The sequence below is a fragment of the Microcebus murinus genome, chromosome 8, assembly GCF_040939455.1.
Source record: "Microcebus murinus isolate Inina chromosome 8, M.murinus_Inina_mat1.0, whole genome shotgun sequence".
Classification (NCBI taxonomy): domain Eukaryota; kingdom Metazoa; phylum Chordata; class Mammalia; order Primates; family Cheirogaleidae; genus Microcebus; species Microcebus murinus.
The window spans coordinates 74,964,205-74,984,821 of record NC_134111.1 but is presented as its reverse complement, the minus strand read 5'-3'; the positions used below and the strand labels follow the sequence as shown (position 1 = coordinate 74,984,821).

The window sequence follows — 20,617 nt, the reverse complement described above, 5'->3', positions numbered from 1 at the left end:
ATTCTACAGAGTGGTGATTTCCAATTTTTTTTTGGAAATTATGAGGATCCCTTTTCAATATAAGAAAAATGTCCCCACCTAAAAGTAGCTGGCTCTTTATTATCCACTGATTGGGAAAATCTCTCATGACAAAAGGTAGCATGTAGGCATGGTATTTTTAATGGAATTTGCTTCAGACTAGTGTTTCCTTTAGTTCTTGGATCACCTGTATCCAGATCTTCTGGGGGGTACTTGTTAAAATGTGGATTCCTGGGCCTCCCCCTTGGACCAACTAAATCAGAAAGGTGGGGCCCCTGGAATGTGATAAATTTTAAACTATTTTAGGTTATTCTTAGATTCATGTTTGAGAATCACTACAAAAAGGGGGAAAAGTTAGGCATTGATGTGGGGATTGTAGATTGAGGGTATAGGTTGGAGAAGGAAGCAAGTAGAGCCAGAAGAGTTGGATGAATTGGGTAAAAGAAAAGGAGAGATAAGTGATTAGAAGTCTCAAGGAGATGTTTTTTAAAAAGTTTTATTGAATGTAAGTTACTAAGAGAAGTGGAAGGATTAGCTAGAGATAGTACTCATATCAAGGAATATTGTGGTTTATGACTTTAGTAAAAATGTGGATAATATACCCCCATGCTTTGTAATATCAGTTCTTTGAATCTCCTTAATTCCTTTTAGCACCTGCCTGCAATTCTACTTCTTGGACCTTGTCTTCACTCTTACGGTTTCACCTCTCAGATCCTGAAGTCTAGTATTGTACTTCCTAACCTCTCATTACTTTTTTTATTAGCCCTGTTCTTTAAAATATATGCCAAATTCTGTGCCAGACACTGAGGATCCAACAGTGAGCAAGACAGGCAGAGCACCTTCCCTTAGGAAGGTAACATTCAAATTGGAGAGACAGTAACAGTTTATGTTGTGTTCCTAAGGAAATAAAAAGGGCACTTAATTGTGGTGGAGGGACAGATAGTACTTTGAATAGGGGATCAGAGAAGGCCTCCCTGAGGAGATAGATGGCTTTTAAGGGAAAACCTGAAGAATGAGAAGGGGCTAATGGTTTGAAGAGTTGGAGGGGGAGAGCATTAAGAGGGAAGAAACAAGTGTGAAGTTTCTGCAGAAGAATAAAGTTTGGAATGTTTAAGGAACGTAGTGAATGAAAGAGAGTGTCATGAGATAAGCTATAATATATCTTTTTGTATGCTTGAGGCCCTTAAAAATTTTTGTGTGTGTATGTGAATTGGTGCAAGCCATTTTTTTAAATCTGATTTTTGTTCTTTCCCTTCTCAATTTTTTAGGAGTTCTTTAATTATAGAGATATTAGACTTCATGTGTGATATATGTCATAAATATTTTCAGATACTCTCTTTTAGCAGCTTTGAAATATGCAATGTTTCCTCATCGATTTTCTGTCTGGATGATCTATTTATTGCTGAAAGTGGAGTATTGAAGTCTGCCACTATTATTGTATTGCTATTTCTCCGTTCAGATCTATTAATGCTTGCTTTGTAGATTTAGGTGCTTTGATATATTGGGTGCATATATATTTACAATAGTTATATCCTCTTAATGAATCAACCCCTTTATTGTTATATAATGACCTTCTTTGTCATTTTATACTTTTTTTTTTTTTTTTTTTTTTTGAGACAGAGTCTCACTTTGTTGTCCAGGCTAGAGTGAGTGCCGTGGCGTCAGCCTAGCTCACAGCAACCTCAAACTCCTGGGCTTGAGTGATCCTTCTGCCTCAGCCTCCCGAGTAGCTGGGACTACAGGCATGTGCCACCATGCCCGGCTAATTTTTTTATATATATATCAGTTGGCCAATTAATTTCTTTCTATTTATAGTAGAGACGGGGTCTCACTCTTGCTCAGGCTGGTTTTGAACTCCTGACCTTGAGCAATCCGCCCGCCTCGGCCTCCCAAGAGCTAGGATTACAGGCGTGAGCCACAGCGCCCAGCCTATACTTTTGACTTAAAGTCTATTTTGTCTGATATTTGGTGTAGCTACTGCTGTTCTCTTTTGGTTTCCATTTGCATGGACTATAAACCTATGTGTATCTTTAAAGCTGAAGTGAGTTTCTTATGGGTAGCATATACTTTGATCTTGTTTTTTGTTTATTTTTAATTCCATTTAACCACTCTTATGTTTTTTTGAGTGGAGAATTTAATCCATTAACATTTAAAGTAATATTGATATGTAAGGACTTACTATTGCCATTTGTCAATTATTCTCTGACTATTGTTTAGTTGTTTTATTTTTTTCTTCCTCTCTTGCTGTCTTCCTTTGTGATTTGATGATTTTCTGTAATGGTATGCTTTGATTACTTTCATTTTATTTTTTATATATTTACTGTAGGTTTTTGCTTTGTGTTTATACTTCATACTTTACATAAAACATCTTATAGCAATCTGTTATAAGCTCATAGAAACTTAATTTTAATTACATACAAAAATTCTACCCTTTTATTATCCCCACCATTTTATGTTTTTGATGTCACTGTTTATAGCCTTTTATATTGTGTATCCATTAACAAATTATTATAACAATAATTATTTTTATTTAGGTAATTAAATATGAAATGTCCAATTTTGAATCTAGTGTAGTTTATTATATCTCAAACAAGATCAGTACATTTAATTGAAGTATGTGCCTAAACTACTGAGAGAGTTTTGCAATCTTAACAGTAGCTTGTTAAGTGAAGAAGCTGGAGAGTGAGTGGCGATAAATCTCAAAAGGTGTTTTCCACAGCTTGTTGAGAATTGAATAGTTGTCCTTGCAAGAAGTGGTCCAACGCCTGGAAGAAGTGCTAGTCTGTTGGTTTGGTGCAAGGTCTGGTGAATATGGTGGATGACAGCTTCCAAGTCCAGCCTCTGTAGTTTGAGCAGCGCTGTTTGTGTGAAGTGATCGAACACTGCCTTGCAGGAGCATTGGCCTATCTCTACTGACCAATCTCGGCTGCTTAATCACAAGCATGCTCATCATTTCATCCGGTTGGTTGCAGTAGACATCTGCAGTAATTGATTGACCAGGTTTCATAAAGCTGTAGTGGATAATACCAGTGCTGGACTACCAAACATACACTATTCGCTTTTTTTGATGAGTATTCAGTTTTGGACTTGGTTTTGGCGCCTCATCTTTATCCAACCATTGTGCCGAACACTTGTGATTGTCAAAAAGAATACATTTTTCATCACATTTAATAGTACAGTGTAGAAATGGTTTGCCTTTATGTTGTGACAGCAAAGAAAGGCAAGTTTCAAGATGATTTCTCTTCTGATGCTCATTTAAGTCATGTGGAACCTGTCTATCTGTCTTCTTTACCTTGCCCATTTGTTTCAAATGGTCCAGTATTGTTGGAATAGTAACGTCAAACCTCGCTGCTAATTCATAAGTAGGTTGAGATGGATTTGCTTCCAGCTTTCAGCTCATCATTATCCACCTTGGTTTCAGGTCACCCATGTGGCTCATTTTCAAGGTTAAAATCACCAGAATGGAACTTCTCAAATCATCCACATACTGTGCGTTCATTAGCCCATCCTTCCCAAACTTTTTGTTGATATTTTGAACTGTCTGTGCTGCATTGGTTCCATGATGGAACTCATATTTGAAAATAACATGAATTTTTGATTTATCTGTGGTCTCACAAAAATTGCTCTACAAAAATATTTGAAAGATAATAGGCCAAAACGTGCATTTGAAGACTAAGAATATACCATCCCAATAAACATAAAACAAGAAGTGTCAAAGTGAAATTTCAGAGATATCAACTGCCCAACTTAGTCTTAAAGAAATCAGACAATGCATACCTAATCATACTTTTGTCTTTTAACCTTTATATTAGAAATAACTGATTTATAACCCACCTTTACAGTATTAGAGTATTCTGAATTTGACTATATATTTACCTTTACCCAGTGAGTTTTATACTTTTTTCAGATGTTTTCATGTTACTAATTAGTATCTTTTCATTTCAGGTTAAATAACTCCCTTTATCTCTTTTTTAATGGATGCATAATATTTTATGTATTTGTGGGGTTTATATGAGTATTTGTTAAATGCATAGAATGTGTAGTGATAAAGTCAGCGTATTTGGTGAATACTTCACCTTGAGTATTTATCATTTTATGTGAACATTTCAAATGTTGCTAACTATAGTCACCCTACTCTGCTTTGGAATATTAGAACTTACATGTTCTGTTTGTACCCATTAACCAACCTATCTTCATTTCCCCTTTCACCCAGGTATCATCCACAGTTTTAGTATCTATCATTATATTCTCTACCTCCATGAGATTGACTTTTTAAATGTCCACATATGAGTGAGAATATGTAAGATTTGTCTTTTTGTGCCTGGCTTATTTCATTTAATATAATGAACTCCAGTTCTGTTCATGTTGCTGGAAATGGCATGATTTCATTCTCTTTTATGGCCACATGGCATTCCATTGTATATATATGCTACATATTCTTTATCCATTTGTCTGTTGATGGACATTAGGTTGATTCCATGTCTTTGCTATTGTGAATAATGCTGTAGTACACATGTGAATGCAGGATACCCTTTGATATACTGATTTCTTTTCCTTTGGATAAATATCCAGTACTGGGATTGCTAGATAGTAATGGTAGTTCTGTTTTCAGTTTTTTGAGAAATCTCCATATTGTTTTCCATAGTGGATGTACTAATTTACATTCCTACCAACAGTGTATGAGTGTTTTTTTCTCTATATCCATGCCAGCTGCTATTGTTTTTCTTTTTAGTGACAGCCATTCTAACTGTGGTAAGTTGATATCTTGTTGTGGTTTTGATTTGTTTTTCCCTGATGATTAGTGATATTGAACATTTTTTTCATACACTATTGGCCATTTGTATGTATTCTTTTGAGAAATGTCTATTCATGTCCTTTGCCCACTTTTTATTTTATTTTTATTAAAAAAATTTTTTTTTTGAGATAAGAATCTTGCTCTGTTGCCTGGGCTAGAATACCTAGCTCACAGCAACCTCAAACTCCTGGACTCAAGCGATCCTCCTGCCTCAGCCTCCCAAGTAGCTGGGGCTACAGGTGCCCATCACCATTACCAGCTAATTTTTTCTATTTTTAGTAGATGTGGGGTCTCTTTCTTGCTCAGGCTGGTCTTAAACTTCTGAGCTCAAGCAATCCTCCCATCTTGGTCTCCCAGAGTGCTAGGATTACAGGCATAAGCCACTGCACCTGCCCTGCCCACTTTTTAATGGAATTATTTGGGGTTTTTTTGGTGAATTTATTTGTGTTCTTTGTATATTATAGATATTAATGCCTTGTCTGATGAATAATTTGCACATATTTTCTCCCATTCAACAGGTTCTCTTTTCACTCTGTTGATTGTTTCCTTTGCTCTACACAAGGTTTTAGTTTAATATAGTCCCATTTGTCTATTTTTGTTTTTATTGTCTGTACTTTTGAGGTTTTAGCCATAAAATCTTACCCTAGACCAATGTCCTGAAATGTTTTCCTTATATTATCTTCTAGTAGATTTATAGTTTCAGGTCTTACTTTTAAATCTTTAATCCATCTTGAGTTGATTTTTATATATAGTGAGAGATAGGAGTCCAGTTTCTTTCTTCTGCATATGGATATCCAAATTTCCCACCACCATTTATTGAAGAAGGTGTCCTTTCCCCAGTGTATGTTCTTGGTACCTTTGTTGAAAATTAGTTGAAAATTGAAAAATTTTTTTATGGATAGCTAATGGTTTTTTGCAGGAGGAAGAATCTTGATATCTTGATATCTTGCTAATGTCACTTCCCTATTATTTCTTTTTAAAATGCTTGATGGGATTCACCAGTGAAACCATCTGGGTGTGGGTTTTTCTTTGTGGAAAAATTTTTAGTTCCTAATTAAATTTCTTGTTATAGCTCTTTTTCTTTTTCTTCTTGAGTCACTTTTGGTCATTTGTATCTTTCTAGAAATTTTTCTATTTGATTTAAAGTGTCTAATTTGTTAGTATAAAATTGTTTATAGTTGTAGTAGTTACCTTATATGGCAAATAGACTTTGCAGATGTACTGAAATTTAGGATCTTGAGATGGGGAGATTATCCAGGATTATCTGAGTGGGCCCTAATAAAATCACAAATGTCCTTATAAGAGAAAGTTAAAGGGTGATTTGGATACACTCAGAAGTACACCCTCAGGAAAGGAAAAGGCAGTGTGATCATAGAGACTGAGATTGTAGTGATATAGCCATAAGCCAAAGAATATTGGCAGCCACCAGAAGCTGGAAGAGATAAAAATGGATTTTTCCCCTAGATCCTCTGGAGAGATGATGGCCCTGCTGACTGATTGTGGCACAGTGATACTGATTTTAGAATTCTGGCCTGTATAATTCTGAAAGAATAAATTTTTGTTGTTTAATCAGCCAAGTTTGTGGTAATTTTTATAGCAGCCACAGGAAGTAATACAATAGAATTCCCTTATACTACTTTTAATTTTTGTAAGGTCAGTAATGGTGTCTCTTTTTCATTCTTGATATTGTGTCTTCTCTCTTTTTTCTTCAGCAGTCTAGCTAAAGATTTGTGAATTTTGTTGATCTTTTCAAAGAACCAAACTTTAGTTTCATTGATTTTTTTTTCTTTTTAAAAATTTCAGTCATTTGTGTTCTTATCTTTCCTTCCTCTTGCTTACTTTGGGTTTAACTTGCTCTTCATTTTCTAGTGTCTTAAGGTAGAATCTTCAGTTATTGATTTGAGATTTTTCTTATTTTTTAATATAGATGTTTAATGCTGTAAAGTTTCTTGTAAGCACTACTGTAACTGAATCCTATAAATTTTATGTTGTGTTTTCATTTTTATTCAGCTCAAAATACTTTCTGGTTTTCATTGTTTTTTCATTTTTTGACCCATGGTTATTTAGAAATGTATTTATAATTTCTAACATTTGTGTATTTTCCAAATTTCCTTGTTTTCTTGTTTGTTAATTAATTTTGTTGAGATGAAAGAACATTTTTATATGATTTCAGTTCTTTAAAAGTTATATTGATACTGGTTCTATGAACTAGCATATGATATATTTTTCCAGAGTTTCTCATGTGCATTTACAAATGTGTATTTTTTTAATATTTGGTCTGTGAGATTCATCCATGTTGTTGTGTGTAGGTGTGTTCTTTCATTTTCCTTGCTCTGTGATATGCCATTGTATGAATGTGTCATATTATATTTATTTATCATATTGTTAATGGATATTTGGGTTGTTTCCAGTTTTTGGCTATGATGAATAATGCTACTATGAGCATTCTTTTACATGTCTTTTGGTATACATATGCATGCATTCTGTTGGGAATATATGTAGGAATGGAATTCCTGGCTTATAATTATGTGTCTGTTATACTTAAGTACATAATACCAAACAGTTTTTCAAAGAGGATATACTAATTTATATTTCCACTGGCAGGATATTAGAGTTTTAGTTACTCCATATTATTGTCACTTGGTATTGTCAGTCTTTATTTTTAGCCATTTGAGGGATGTGTAGTGGTATCTCTTTGTGGTGTTAAGTTTCCTTTCACTGATGACTAATGAGGATGAGCTCCTTCCAAACATTTATTAGCCATTATATAAACTCTTTTGTGAAGTGCCTGTTTGAGTCTGTTTCCCATTTTTCTATTGGGTTGTCTACCTTTTTCTTATTGATTTGTATAAATCTATATTAGTAAATAAATTTATATAGCATATTAGTATATATCTAGGTATAGGCCCTTTGTCAGTTATATACTATACATGTTGCAAATATCTTCATCCTCTTGGTGGCTTATATTTTCACTTTTTCAAGTGGTGTCTTTTGATAAACAGAAGTTATGAACTTTAATGTAGCTAGATATATTGAACTTTTTCTTTGTGGTTCTTTGTTAGAAATCTTCTACCCTGAAGTCATGAAAATATTCTCCCATATTATTTTCTGATTATTTTATTGTTTTGCCTTTAACATTGAGATTCACAGTTCACCTGTAACTGATTTTTTTTGTGTATGGTGTGAGGTACAGGTCAGGCTTTCTCCTTTCTTTCACCTTCTCTCCTCATCTCTGCCCACCCTTCTTCATTTTCTTCTTCTCTTCCTTTTCTTTCTTCTTCTCATTCTTATCTGGACAGATATTTCCAGGTATCCCAGCTGAGAGTGTCTTGTCCTCACTATTCTACAGTCCCAACTTTGTTACAAATGAAGTGTCTATAAATGTGTGGGTCTGTGTCTAGACTCTCTGTTCAGTTTCTTTGGTATATTTATTTTGCCTGGAGGAAAAATGTTTTTATAAAGTCTAGTAATTTTACTAGGACATGTCTTGGAGTTGATAATTTTCCCAGACACATAGTAGGTCCTACTCATATGTAGATTTTTCTCTTAATGCTTATAAATTTTCTTAGATTATAATTTTAAATATTAGTTCTTTCTCATTGTTTTGTTTTTCTTCTTCAAGGATTTCTTGTTTGCCCTACCTTCCAGTTCAGCTACTTTTCTCTGACTATATATTTCTTCCTTTATCTCATTTTTATTCTCTTCATTGGTTTCTTACCTTTTGCAATGGCCCATATCAAGTTTTCATTTTGATCAATGCTACTTTGGCCACCTTGCAATTTATTCTGTATTTCTGAGATGGCTTGTCTTTTTAAAAAATTTCTTTCCTTGAGTTGATCAGCACTCATTTTATTTTTTCTTTCTTCTTTTTGGTCGATCTTTGTTTTAATTATTGAATTTGTGATTGTAGGTTTTTAAAAAAAATCTCCAAATGGTTATTTGAAAATGTTTAATTCAGTTTGAAATTTTATTTTATAAGTTATTTTTGTTCTGTGGTTATTTGGGGGGAGAATTTTTATCAGCTGAAGATTTCTCCCCCCCCCCCTTTTTTTAAAATATAATAGCTCTCACTGGGGTTGGTCTGATTTTGCCTACTCCCAGTCATTTCTTGAGCTTGGTTTAACTGTACCCTCTTCTTTCAGTCTATTGAAATGCAATTTCTTAAATGGACAAAGTTTTAATTAATAGTAGGTGAGGGGAAAGAGTAAGCGTGACCTGTAGTTCTATTTTGTCTGGTGTCCTTAATTTCCCCCTCTTACATCCTTCTTTCTCTTCTCTGCCATGTATCCAAGGGATACCTCTTCTCTGTCTCCTTCCTGCCAGCAGCAGTGCTCATCTGAGGAATCTACTTCCAGTCCTTCTCTATCAGGTCCTTTCTCTATAGCCATTGTTGTGAACTACCAAGTTCTAGACCTGTTCTCACAATTTTATACTTAGGGTTGAATTTTTTTCCTCAGGATAATTTTGTCTGTGTTTCATGTTCCCCACTCCTCTGCTCATTTCCAGTCTCTTAAGATTTCTCTTCCCTGTTCTCTATCCACGGAAGTTTGTAATCATTACAGAAGTTCCAGTGAGAGCTCTGTTGGAATTTGTATTTTATTTCTCTACTTACAGGAAATCTGAAGGTTGTGACACTCTCTCTCCTACTAATTCTGGAGGCATGTGTCTTGTGTGATTTTACTTGTACTCCTTGTTATATTTGAGTAGACATTCAGATTCAAGGTGTCTCCTATACTAGGACAGAATTGGAACACTATCCTTATCAACTTTTCAAGATATCCTATTATTTATTTAATCTCTTAATAAACTGAAGAACTAATTGTTCACACTTCTATGGACTTGTCTCCTCTTTCATGATACCCTTACATTTTACATTTAAATGTGTTTATTTTTATTTCTCTGCTAATTTATTGAGGATAGGGATGAGTTTCTCAATCATATTAATATCCCATTACCTACAGTACCTGGTACTTCTAGAAACTTATAAAATAATTGTTGAGTTGAATTAATCGTTTACCTAGTTATATTCTTCTTTTCCTTCTTAAGTCTTAATTTATTTACATTATAGATGCTGAGAAAAACTTTGAAAGGGGATGATAGTGATGAAGTGGTAACAGCAACTGAGACACCAACTTTAGTACCATTTGGAGATGTGGTATGTATGATTAACCCTCAAGAAACATGTACAAATTATTTATTATTCAATATGAAGAATAATTAATGTTTATTATTTGGTAATCAGAAGTATGTGCAGAAAATAGTCCTCTCATAATGTGTTCGTGACTTTTTTATTTTTATGAGTCAGAGAAATGTAATAATCACTGAAATTATAGAAAACATCCTTATTCACAGAAATATTAATAATGTTTTCTATACTAAGGATTCCAAAATCTAGTTACATCAGAATCATTTGGGATGCTTTTTAAAAACATTGATTTGGGGGCCCACTTAAAATATCCTAACTTAGGGTCTCTGAGGGGCCTAGGAGTCAGTAATTTTACTGAGCTCTTCAGGTGATTTATTGCTGAATTGTGCTAAAGTAGATCTTGCACCCCTCCCCTGTCCAAAAAAAACCCTCCCAGAAACAAAAGCATACTCTTATCACTCATACATACAGACAGACAGACAGGCAAACAGACACACACACACACATACACACACAGGTAGGACTTAATGTCTGGGTTGAGAACCAGAAAAATGTGCTATTGGGTGCTTCAAAGTAGAGAATAAGACATGAGGATCTATGTGCATTTATTATAGAACTGTCAAATATCATGGCATTCATTTACAGTTATCTTTATTTTCTGAACACTATCAGAACAGTCACTGGGTATGAAATAAGAATTTCTCTTGTCCCTCATCTCTACCTCCTATTATATACAATATTTAATGTAATGTTTCGGCTGTTTTTACATGGTTTTTAAGACTAAACATGGCTAAATATATTTGGCTAATACTCATCTTAGAATTCAATTATTCCTGCATTCATTTTGTATTTGATTTTATGGTAAAGCACAAGATACAACTTTCTCTAACATTTAGGAAAACTTTGTGCAAGGGAGGATATTTTATAGCCCCTGGCATGTTATAGCCAATGAATGATTGTCGAATGAATGAAGTGGTTTTAGGATACTAGATAAAAGAGCTTGTCTGAAACAAAGCATGTTTCTTATTTTTATATGCAGGATGCTATATTTTATTAGTTCTTACCTAATATAAAATAAAAATGATTGAAAGAGTGATGATCAGATTTAAGTTAACAATGAATTATTCTTTTGCTTTGTGTTCTTGTTCATTTTGGGTTTACTTTGAACACACCCTGCCCATTTTTATTCTGTATTTCTGCTTTCTGATGTTTTCTGTTAGTATTAACTAGATATTTCTAATGAGAAACAATATTTCATGAGAAATTTCTCATGAAATATTTCTCATGAAATATTGTTTTTTAAAAATAGAGTTCAGTGTAAAGTGGAAGAAAAGTTAACTTTTCAAAAATGTACTTTCACCATCTGTGTTTTGTTTTGATTGTTGTAGGTTGGCTGCCTGGCTGTTCATATAAGGAATTGCAGACATTTTACAACTAAAAGTATCCTTTCTTTCGACTTAAGAATCATAGTATAATTATATCTCACTGTTTCAGTTATCCATTACTGTCTTACAAACCACTCCAAAACTTAGTGGCTTAAATCATGAACCATTTTATTATCAATCACTACCTGTGCATTCACTAGGTGGTACTTCTGCTTCACAGTGTAACAGCTTGGGCTGCTGTCATCTGGCATTTCAAAGGATTGGAATATCTGAAATGGTATATTTACAAGTCCAGTGTTTTAGTGGGGATGCACGGAAGACTAGACCGAGCTGGGAAGCTGAAATAGTTGAACCTTTCTCTTTTTCCATGTAGTCCCATTATCTTTCTTTTTTCTGCATTAATTTTGATTAAAAAATATATTACTGTAATATATATATATATAATTTATCTTGATTACTCAAGCTTTTGATATCCCCTTAAATTTTGTGCCCATCCTAGTCACGTTCCATTACATTTTACTGGTTAAAGTAGTTGCAGGGCCAGTCCAGATTAAATGGCAAGGGAAATAAACTTCACTTTTTGGTGTGGGAGTAACAAAAGATTTTCGGCCATCTATAATCCACCTCAATCACCATATATGTTAAAGGAAAAATATATGTCTTCTTGTATAATAATGCTAATTTATTTTTAAGTAATAATTGTACTTCTCTTAAACATTTTTAAAGGATTTATTAATATTTTATATTGATGCCTTTAATGAAGCTGAGTGCTTATTTTTATAAGACCAATCTCATTATGGAGATTTGGTGTTCCCTTCTTACATAAACATTTTTTAAAAAGAATTCTGGATAAAGAGATTTTTGAAGATAATTAGTTAAATCATGAAAACAAAATTGTTTTAATTCATGGATAGCAACACAAACCGATATAATATAAATGAAGTATATACTGAAGAGAATTATAGAGTAGAACACTTTGCTCTTATCTTAAAATAAATTATTCTCAAGTGACATATTTTTCTAATTTTTTGAATTTCTACATAATTATACTTAGAAAAATATTTCAACTATATTTTGCAAATATAGTTGAAATCACCTTGAAATTAATACATATATAGAAAAATTTGTAAAGGAATTATGATGGAAATGTGAGGATAAAAATATGACAAGTGATCTAAGGCAGAGTCAACTTTGTTTTCCTACTTATATTGTGTCTACTAGTGATGGGCAAAAATACTATTTTAAAAGACTTTTTTCTATTGCTTAATGTACTTGATTGATTCTTAGGTTTTGGTCTGAATTATTTAATGGATTCATTTTTATTATGGGTGATTGTTCAATTACAACAGAACTTATTTCCTAAATATGATTCTATTTTCAGTCAATTTACGACATTACACTGAATTATTCATTCGCATTTCAATAAACAAAGTTGTGAAAGATACAAGAATTTGGAGCTTGCCATCCACAAACAATGAAAAGAACATTGCAATTAAGTTTGATGAAGTGAAGTATTTTTCTGTACAGGTAATGCTAATATCTCTTCTATATATTAGATTGTCCTTTATAGTTTCAAATATTTACGCTAATTATATTAATATCTTTTTAAATAATGGTTATTTTACAGTATTCTATTTTGATACAATGAGCTGTAGTGTTTTTTTTGTTTTTTTTTTTTTTTTTTTTTTTTTAATACACAGTTTACTGCAAAATGTGTAATCTTGGTGGACTTCTTCCCTGAGATGTTACTGTCTGTAGTTTTGGGTGTTTATTATACATGTATTTTTCTCTATCTTACTCTTTCCTTCCCATCTACTGTCTTCCACCTTATTTTCTTTTTCATTTCCTACCCCTTTCCTTCTCTTCTCTCCTGTATTCCCCTTTTATAGACTTTCTCTAATTATTTTTGCATGGATTAACATACTGAATCTTTATAACAATGACCCCAAAATAAATAAATAAATATATATATATATATATATATATATATTCATGTATGCACACACACACTTATCATCCTCATTTTACAGATGAAGAAACAGGTTAAAGGTGTGGTTAAAGACCTTTCATAAGGTCATAGAGCTAATTAGTGGTGGAATTGTATATAGGCATTCTGGCTTCAGACCACACTTCATTAAACTGCCTCTCACATACCTGAACTTATTATATTTCTGTTTACAGTTTAGCTTCTTAGAATCTTCAGTGTATTTCAAGGCTTTCTTTAAAATGAGTAACACTATTCCATGCAGCTGCAGGATTCATTGATTTGTCCAATTGTTTCCTAATAGTTTTATTACATTAGTTGAATTTTAGTGAAAGCCTAAAGTATTTCCTCTATGCTCCATATTTTTTTACAGACTTTATTTTGTTTAAATGTTGAAGATTTTTTTGTTTTTGTTTTTATTCTGTTTCTTTGAAGACAGAGTCTAGAGTGCCTTGGTGTCAGCCTAGTTCACAGTAACCTCAAACTCCTGGGCTGAAGTGATCCTCCTCCCTCAGCCTCCCGAGTAGCTGGGACTATAGGTATGCACTAGCACGCCCAGCTAATTTATTATTTTTTTAGTAGAGATGGGGTCTAGCTCTTGCTTAGACTGGTCACTATGTCCACCACGTATTAAGTATTAAATGTAGTCTTTTGAGCATAGGTTTAAAAAACAGCAACAAGAAAGAAGGCATAGTTTTGCTGGAGGTGATCTGTACTGTTTCTTTTACTTTTCAAATAGTTTCCCTAAGCTTCATTGGCAAGTTCTCAAGAATTTGGGGGATATTTAAATAATTTAGGCTGGGTGCAGTGGTTCTCGCCTGTAATCCTAGCACTCTGGGAGGCAGAGGTGGGTAGATTGCTCGAGGTCAGGAGTTTGAAACCAGCCTGAGCAAGAGCGAGACCCTGTCTCTACTAAAAATACAAAGAAATTAATTGGCCAACTGAAAATATATAGAAAAAATTATCCGGGCATGGTGGCACATGCCCATAGTCCCAGCTACTCGGGAGGCTGAGGCAGCAGGATTGCTTGAGCCCAGGAGTTTGAGGTTGCTGTGGGCTAGGCTGATGCCATGGCACTCACTCTAGCCTGGGCAACAAAGCACAACTCTGTCTCAAAATAAATAAATAAATAAATAAATAATTTAAATAAATTTAAATTAAACTTGAAACTTTAATACTGGAAAATAATGTAAAGTACATAATACGGTACTTATCTTCATTAGCATAATCACATTTTTTCCCTGTATTTATTTAAATAGGCACTATTAATTTGAGCACATTGAGGAGAGAGTTTTAATTGACTTAGAAAGTTTGGGAATTACTTAGTAATAATTACATAGAAAATTGCATAAGCAAACAAAGAAACATAAAAAAGAAAGATACATGTTAATTCCAGGAAAATTTTTAAATGATAAAGGAAAGAAAATATAGTCACTGTAACTATATTGTTAAACTCTGGATGACAGTTACACATATAAAATAATATAAACAGTAAGTATTGATCTAACAGAGAGGCGTGTTATATATTACAGGAATGGAGAGAAGAGAAATATGAAAATTTTGTGGATAGGGTGTTGAGAGCTAATATTTTTCTTCTACAATAAGCAGTCAATAGTATTTAAAACTAAAAAATCAATAAATAATAATAAGCATGTTACTTTGAAACATGAAGGCAAAATCCAGAAAAATCCATTAATAAGTTTGAAAAGGTGACTTCTGAGGAATGGAAATTAGGGAGTGGGTAGGGTGATATTCTAAAATTATACCCAGGATTTAATTTATAGAGAGAGGCATGACTGAGTGACAATGTAGAGAAGCTGCTGCCATTGAAACAAGAATTTATTACTTACATTTGTTACATGACACGATGCCAAGGGCCACAGGAGAAGTATCAGCATGGTCAGCAGGCAGGAGGGAGGGGAGAGTCTAGGCCAGAGCCTTTTTGGGGTTTCTGTGGGAAAAACAAAGCAGGGCAAACAGTTTAGGATTAGCTAATTTGAATAATTCCAGGGGCTTTGGGCTATAGAGGTGATCTCTAGTCTTCTAATACCTGGCCCTGGGATAATTTAGGGAAGGAGAAATACAGACTTGGTGTGTGAGAGTTAGATAAGGAGGTGGTTGGAGCTATAGACTTGAGATTGGTTGGTTTTCATATAAAAGATATGCTTCCTGCTAAGCCTTTGCTTCTCTAGGAATTGGCTAGCCCTGGGAGGGGAAATCTCTCTCATAGAGAGCTTTTTAAGATATCAAAACATCATAAAATATACAAAGTTTTTTAAAAAAACATGATTAATATAGGTGGGAGGGGAAAAATTGTTCCTTTGTTTAACCATTGTAGTACTGTTTGACTTTTTAAACTATGCTCTATAATTAAGATACAATAAAATTATATTATGTATACTTTAGGACTTTAATTTGCTAAAACTTACAGCATGGATCTAGGTTAAATATAAAAATCCAGAACCGCGGACCTCCGGAGCCCGGCAGCTGCGTCTGCGGAGTGCGCCTGCGCGGCCGGGAGCGGGTGAGCGGCCCAGACCAGGCCCAGTCATGGCGGGACAGGGACAGCGACAGGGACTGGAGGCCGGGACCCCCTGCAGGGACACAGTCACGCAGTGGGAGTGACTCCCGGGAGCGCGGGCGTCTGCCCTGAGCTCTGCCAGCCTGGAGGTTTTTTTGAAACATGAATCTTTTACTCATCCTGGCTGCCTTTTGCGTGGGAATAACCTCAGCTGCTCCAACACTTGATTGCAGTATAGATGCACAGTGGTGTCAGTGGAAGGCAAAGCACAGAAAACAATACCACACGAATGAAGAAGGATGGAGGAGAGCAGTGTGGAAGAAGAATAAGAAAATGATCGAACTGCACAATCAGGAATACAGCCAAGGGAAACACGGCTTCACCATGGCAATGAACTCCTTTGGTGACATGACTAATGAAGAATTCGGGCAGGTGATGAATGGCTTTCGAAACCAGAAGCACAAGAAGGGAAAAGTGTTCCGAGAGCCTCTGTTTCATCAGGTCCCCAAATCTGTGGACTGGAGAGAGAAAGGCTATGTGACTTCTGTGAAGAATCAGGGTCAGTGTGGTTCTTGTTGGGCTTTTAGTGCAACTGGTGCCCTTGAAGGACAGATGTTCCAGAAAACTGGCAAACTTGTCTCACTGAGTGAGCAGAACCTGGTGGACTGCTCTCGGCCTCAAGGCAACGATGGCTGCAATGGTGGCCTGATGGACTATGCCTTCCAGTATGTTAAGGAGAACGGAGGCCTGGACTCTGAGGACTCCTATCCATATGAGGCAGTGGATGAATCTTGTAAGTACAGGCCTGAGTATTCTGTTGCTAATGACACTGGCTTCGTGGACATCCCTAGACAGGAGAAGGCCCTGATGAAGGCAGTAGCAACTGTGGGGCCTATCTCTGTTGCCATCGATGCAGGCCATGAGTCCTTCCAGTTCTATAAAGAAGGCATTTATTTTGAGCCAAACTGCAGCAGTGAAGACGTGGATCATGGTGTTCTGGTGGTTGGCTATGGATTTGAAAGAGCAGAATCGGGTAGCAATAAATATTGGCTGGTGAAGAACAGCTGGGGTGAAGAATGAGGCATGGATGGTTACGTAAAGATGGCCAAAGACCAGAAAAACCACTGTGGAATCGCCACAGCAGCCAGCTATCCCACCGTGTAAGCCGGCAGGCAGTGGTGAGGCGTACTCGACTGGGGACAGCATGTCCAGAGGAGGAATTTTATCTTAAAACTGACCAGCCCCTACCATGTGGGATGCACACTTGAATCATTAAAGATCCAAGTGTGACTTGAATTCCATGACATTTGAACACTGGTAAAATGTTACCTCTATTTTAATTACTGCTATCATTATGTTTGTATTAATATTATTAATTCACTTACTGACTTTGGATTTTTGTTTTTAAGAGGATGTATAAATTTTTACCTGTTTAAATACAACTTAATTTCAGATGTAAAAAAAAAAAATAAAAAAATAAAAATCCATATAGACCAAGAACTAAAAAAGAATAGTAAGTGGATTTAACTTAGTTTTATTGTTCAAAAAAACTGTTGAGTAAGTAATGTTAAAACTCAAATTGAAGAATGAATAGTAGTGGATCTTTGGTTCTGGCCATACTGCAATAGCTGGCATTGGATTTATTCTCCTGTGCTTAACAGCTATGAAACTGAGAAAAATATACAAAGGAACTATTTTCTAGCATTGGACAATGGAAAGCAGAGGGTTACAATTCTTAAGAGAAGGGAAGCACAAGAGGTGAGCTTCACATTTATTATAACTTTCTGTCTGGCATTGTTTCTGGTACAAGGAATGAAACCCAAGTAGAAGGTGGCAGTCTTGCTGGGTGGAAGAAGCAGAGGCTGAGAAGAAGAAACAGAGATGACAATTTAAGGGGGACGGAGTCTGTAGAGCAGGGTACTAGTGAAGAGGGAGCAGCAGATAAGGAGCCCAAAATTGTGTAGGTATCCCACTCAGGTTCTTGGTTGAATCCTAAATTGTGTGTGTACAAGGCAAGCCTTTAGAAGAAGCTCCAGAGAAGACATGCTGGAGGGTGGAAAACTGAATAGAGATTTCAAAATCCTTAGAGTCTGACTCATCTGAAGTGAAGTGACCTCAATGAATATTCCCAATATTCAGTTGAGATCCCAGAAATGCCAAGACTTAGGAATAAGGACCATGTTCTAAGGGTAAGGGTTAAATCCCAGGATCAAGGACAAAAACTGAAGTAGACCCATCCTCAAACCAAGCCTCCTTCATAGGATCAACATGCCAGTAATTAATCTGCCAATAATTAATTGCCTTCCAGAAAATAACTTAATACTTTTTCGAGCAAGACATAAAAATCCAGAGTATCTATCATTATAATGTCCAAAAAATTACTACTTATGGGGAAATAAAAACAGTCAATAGAGGTGAACCCACACGATGACCCAGGTGTTCAAATTAGCAGACAAGAACTTTAAAATAACTATTATAAATGTGTCAAAGTGGAAAAGGTGGGTAAAATGAGTGTCAGATGGGAATTTTAAGGAAAATTGAAACTTTGAAAAGAACCAAGTAAAAATTCTAAATCTAAAAAATAACAATATTTGAAATGAATTCATTTGAAGCTCTTAATAGTATTCTGGACAGAGTAGGAGAAAGGATCTGTAAACTGAAAGACCTGTCAATTGGAATTATTCACATTGAAGCTCAGAGAGAAAAAGATTGAAGAAATGGAATAAACTGGTAAGACACTATCACTCAATTTACAGAAGGAGAGAAGAGGAAATATTTAAAGAACTAATGGCCAGCCTTTCCCAAATTGATAAAAGGCATCAATCCATAGATTCAAGAAAGTGAACCTTGAATTATTTGAAAGCAAATAATTACAGAAATGATTATACCTAAGTATATCCCATGTAAACTGCTGAAAACCAAAGATAATGAGAAAATCTTAAAGGCAACCAGAGAGAAAAACCACATTACATTCATGTGAACAATAAGAATATCAGCTGCCTTTCCATCAGAAGCAACAGAAGTCAGAAGATAGGGGATGCCATCTTTATAGTGCTGGGGGGGACAGTCAGCCTAGATTTCTGTATCTAGTGAAAATATTCATCAAGAAGATGCTGAAATCATCAGATTGGTCAACACATATGTGCACATATAGTAGTAACATTCATTGGGTGTCAGGCAGGTGGGAGCAGGGAAGAAGGGATGGGCATATTCATACGTAATGGGTGTGGTGTGCACCATCTGGGGGGATGGACATGCTTGAAGCCCCAACTTGGGTGGGGCAAAGGCAATATGTGTGACCTAAACATTTGTACCATTTCAACATCATATACTGAAATAAAAATAAAAAAGAAGATGGTGAAAGACAAAAGCTGTGAGAATTTGTACCTAGAAGACCTGCATTATAATAGATGTCAAAGAAAACTTCAGATTTGAGAGAAGTTATTCCAGATAGAAACCCAGATGCGTAGGAAGTAATAGCACTGGAAATGGTAAATCTGTGTCTAAAAATACAAGACTGTTTTAAATATTTTCTCCAAAAGACCATTGAGTGTTTAACCACTTCGGTGCAGCGCTCACTGGCCACGAAACCTTGCCCACAGCCGGCACTCATAGTCCACCCGATAGCTTGTGCTGTGCATTGACGACGAATCCGTTTTGCTCTTGTGTCATGAGGAAAGCTTTAAAGCACTGAAAGCTTGTTTAGTTTACAGGCAGATTTACTTGTAATGTAAATCAGAATAGGTAACATATACATATATGTTTTCATTATGTTATTTTTAAATGTTCACAATTTTATTTTAATAAATGAAAAATTAGAAAAGTCATATCACGGCTGTCAGCTAAAGTCGCTGTGGGCGTTCATCTGTGGCTACCAACTACAGTCAACGCTCGTACCGAAGTGGTTAAAATAATCACAATAAATAGAAGGATTTATATCATATATAGGAGTGAAATATATGGCGAGAATAGCACAAAAGATGAGGTATAAATAGAATTATGCTAATATACATGGGTGGTTTAATTTTAATTTAAGATATATTGTGATACGTTAAGGATCTGTATTATAATCCATAGAGCAACCAGTAAAAATAAAACAAATATGGATTAGGAAGGAAGAAAGGAGAGAGAGAGAAAGAGGAACCCAGAGAGAAGGAGGGAAGGATGGAGGGAAAAGAAAGTAGAAACTAAATTAGCTTTAAATTTGAAAACTATGAAAATGACAGTAAAACCTTAGGAAAGCAGGAGGAAGAAATTAAAAAGAAAATAAATACATGATTTATTTACAACAGTGGAAGTGTTAAAGAAATGTAAGAATATAAGAGGTAGTTGATGATAAAACTAATACGGTAGACACAATTCTGGTAAGTCTCATCAAGAAAATTATGTAAAATTTGGAATATAGGTATAAATATGGAGGCAGCTACAAAACTGTAAGAGAATACCACATATAAATAACTGTGCCAAAAAATTGAAAGTATACATGAAATAGAATATTATATTTAAAAATATGAATTACATTATGTTTTAGATTATTTTTTGTAAATTACATATAATTGGATTTTTAAATCCATGTGACAATCTTTGTATCTTAACAATGCCGTTTAGTCTATTTAATGTCATTATGACAGATTTGAGTTTAACTTTTTATTTTTCCCAATCAAGATATGGGTTTTTCTTCTTCTTTTTTCTTCATTTCATTTTCTTCTGGATTGAGTACAGTTGACCCTTGAACAACTTGAAGGTGGGAGCGTTTACCCCCTACAGA

General features: G+C 34.9%; 1 protein-coding gene and 1 pseudogene across 3 annotated transcripts in view; both read left to right on the top strand.

The window, feature by feature from the left end:
* Positions 1 to 20,617, top strand: part of CATSPERT (catsper channel auxiliary subunit tau) — a 185,603-nt gene that overhangs the window by 1,180 nt on the left and 163,806 nt on the right. For all 3 annotated transcript variants that reach the window (XM_076005813.1, XM_012738994.3, XM_012738993.3), the window contains exons 2-4: positions 9,882 to 9,968; positions 11,348 to 11,399; positions 12,726 to 12,871. In XM_076005813.1, the coding sequence (XP_075861928.1) occupies positions 9,882 to 9,968; positions 11,348 to 11,399; positions 12,726 to 12,871 (285 nt within the window). The remainder of the gene's footprint in view (positions 1 to 9,881; positions 9,969 to 11,347; positions 11,400 to 12,725; positions 12,872 to 20,617) is intronic.
* On the top strand, positions 15,765 to 17,303 carry LOC105856955 (procathepsin L pseudogene; annotated as a pseudogene).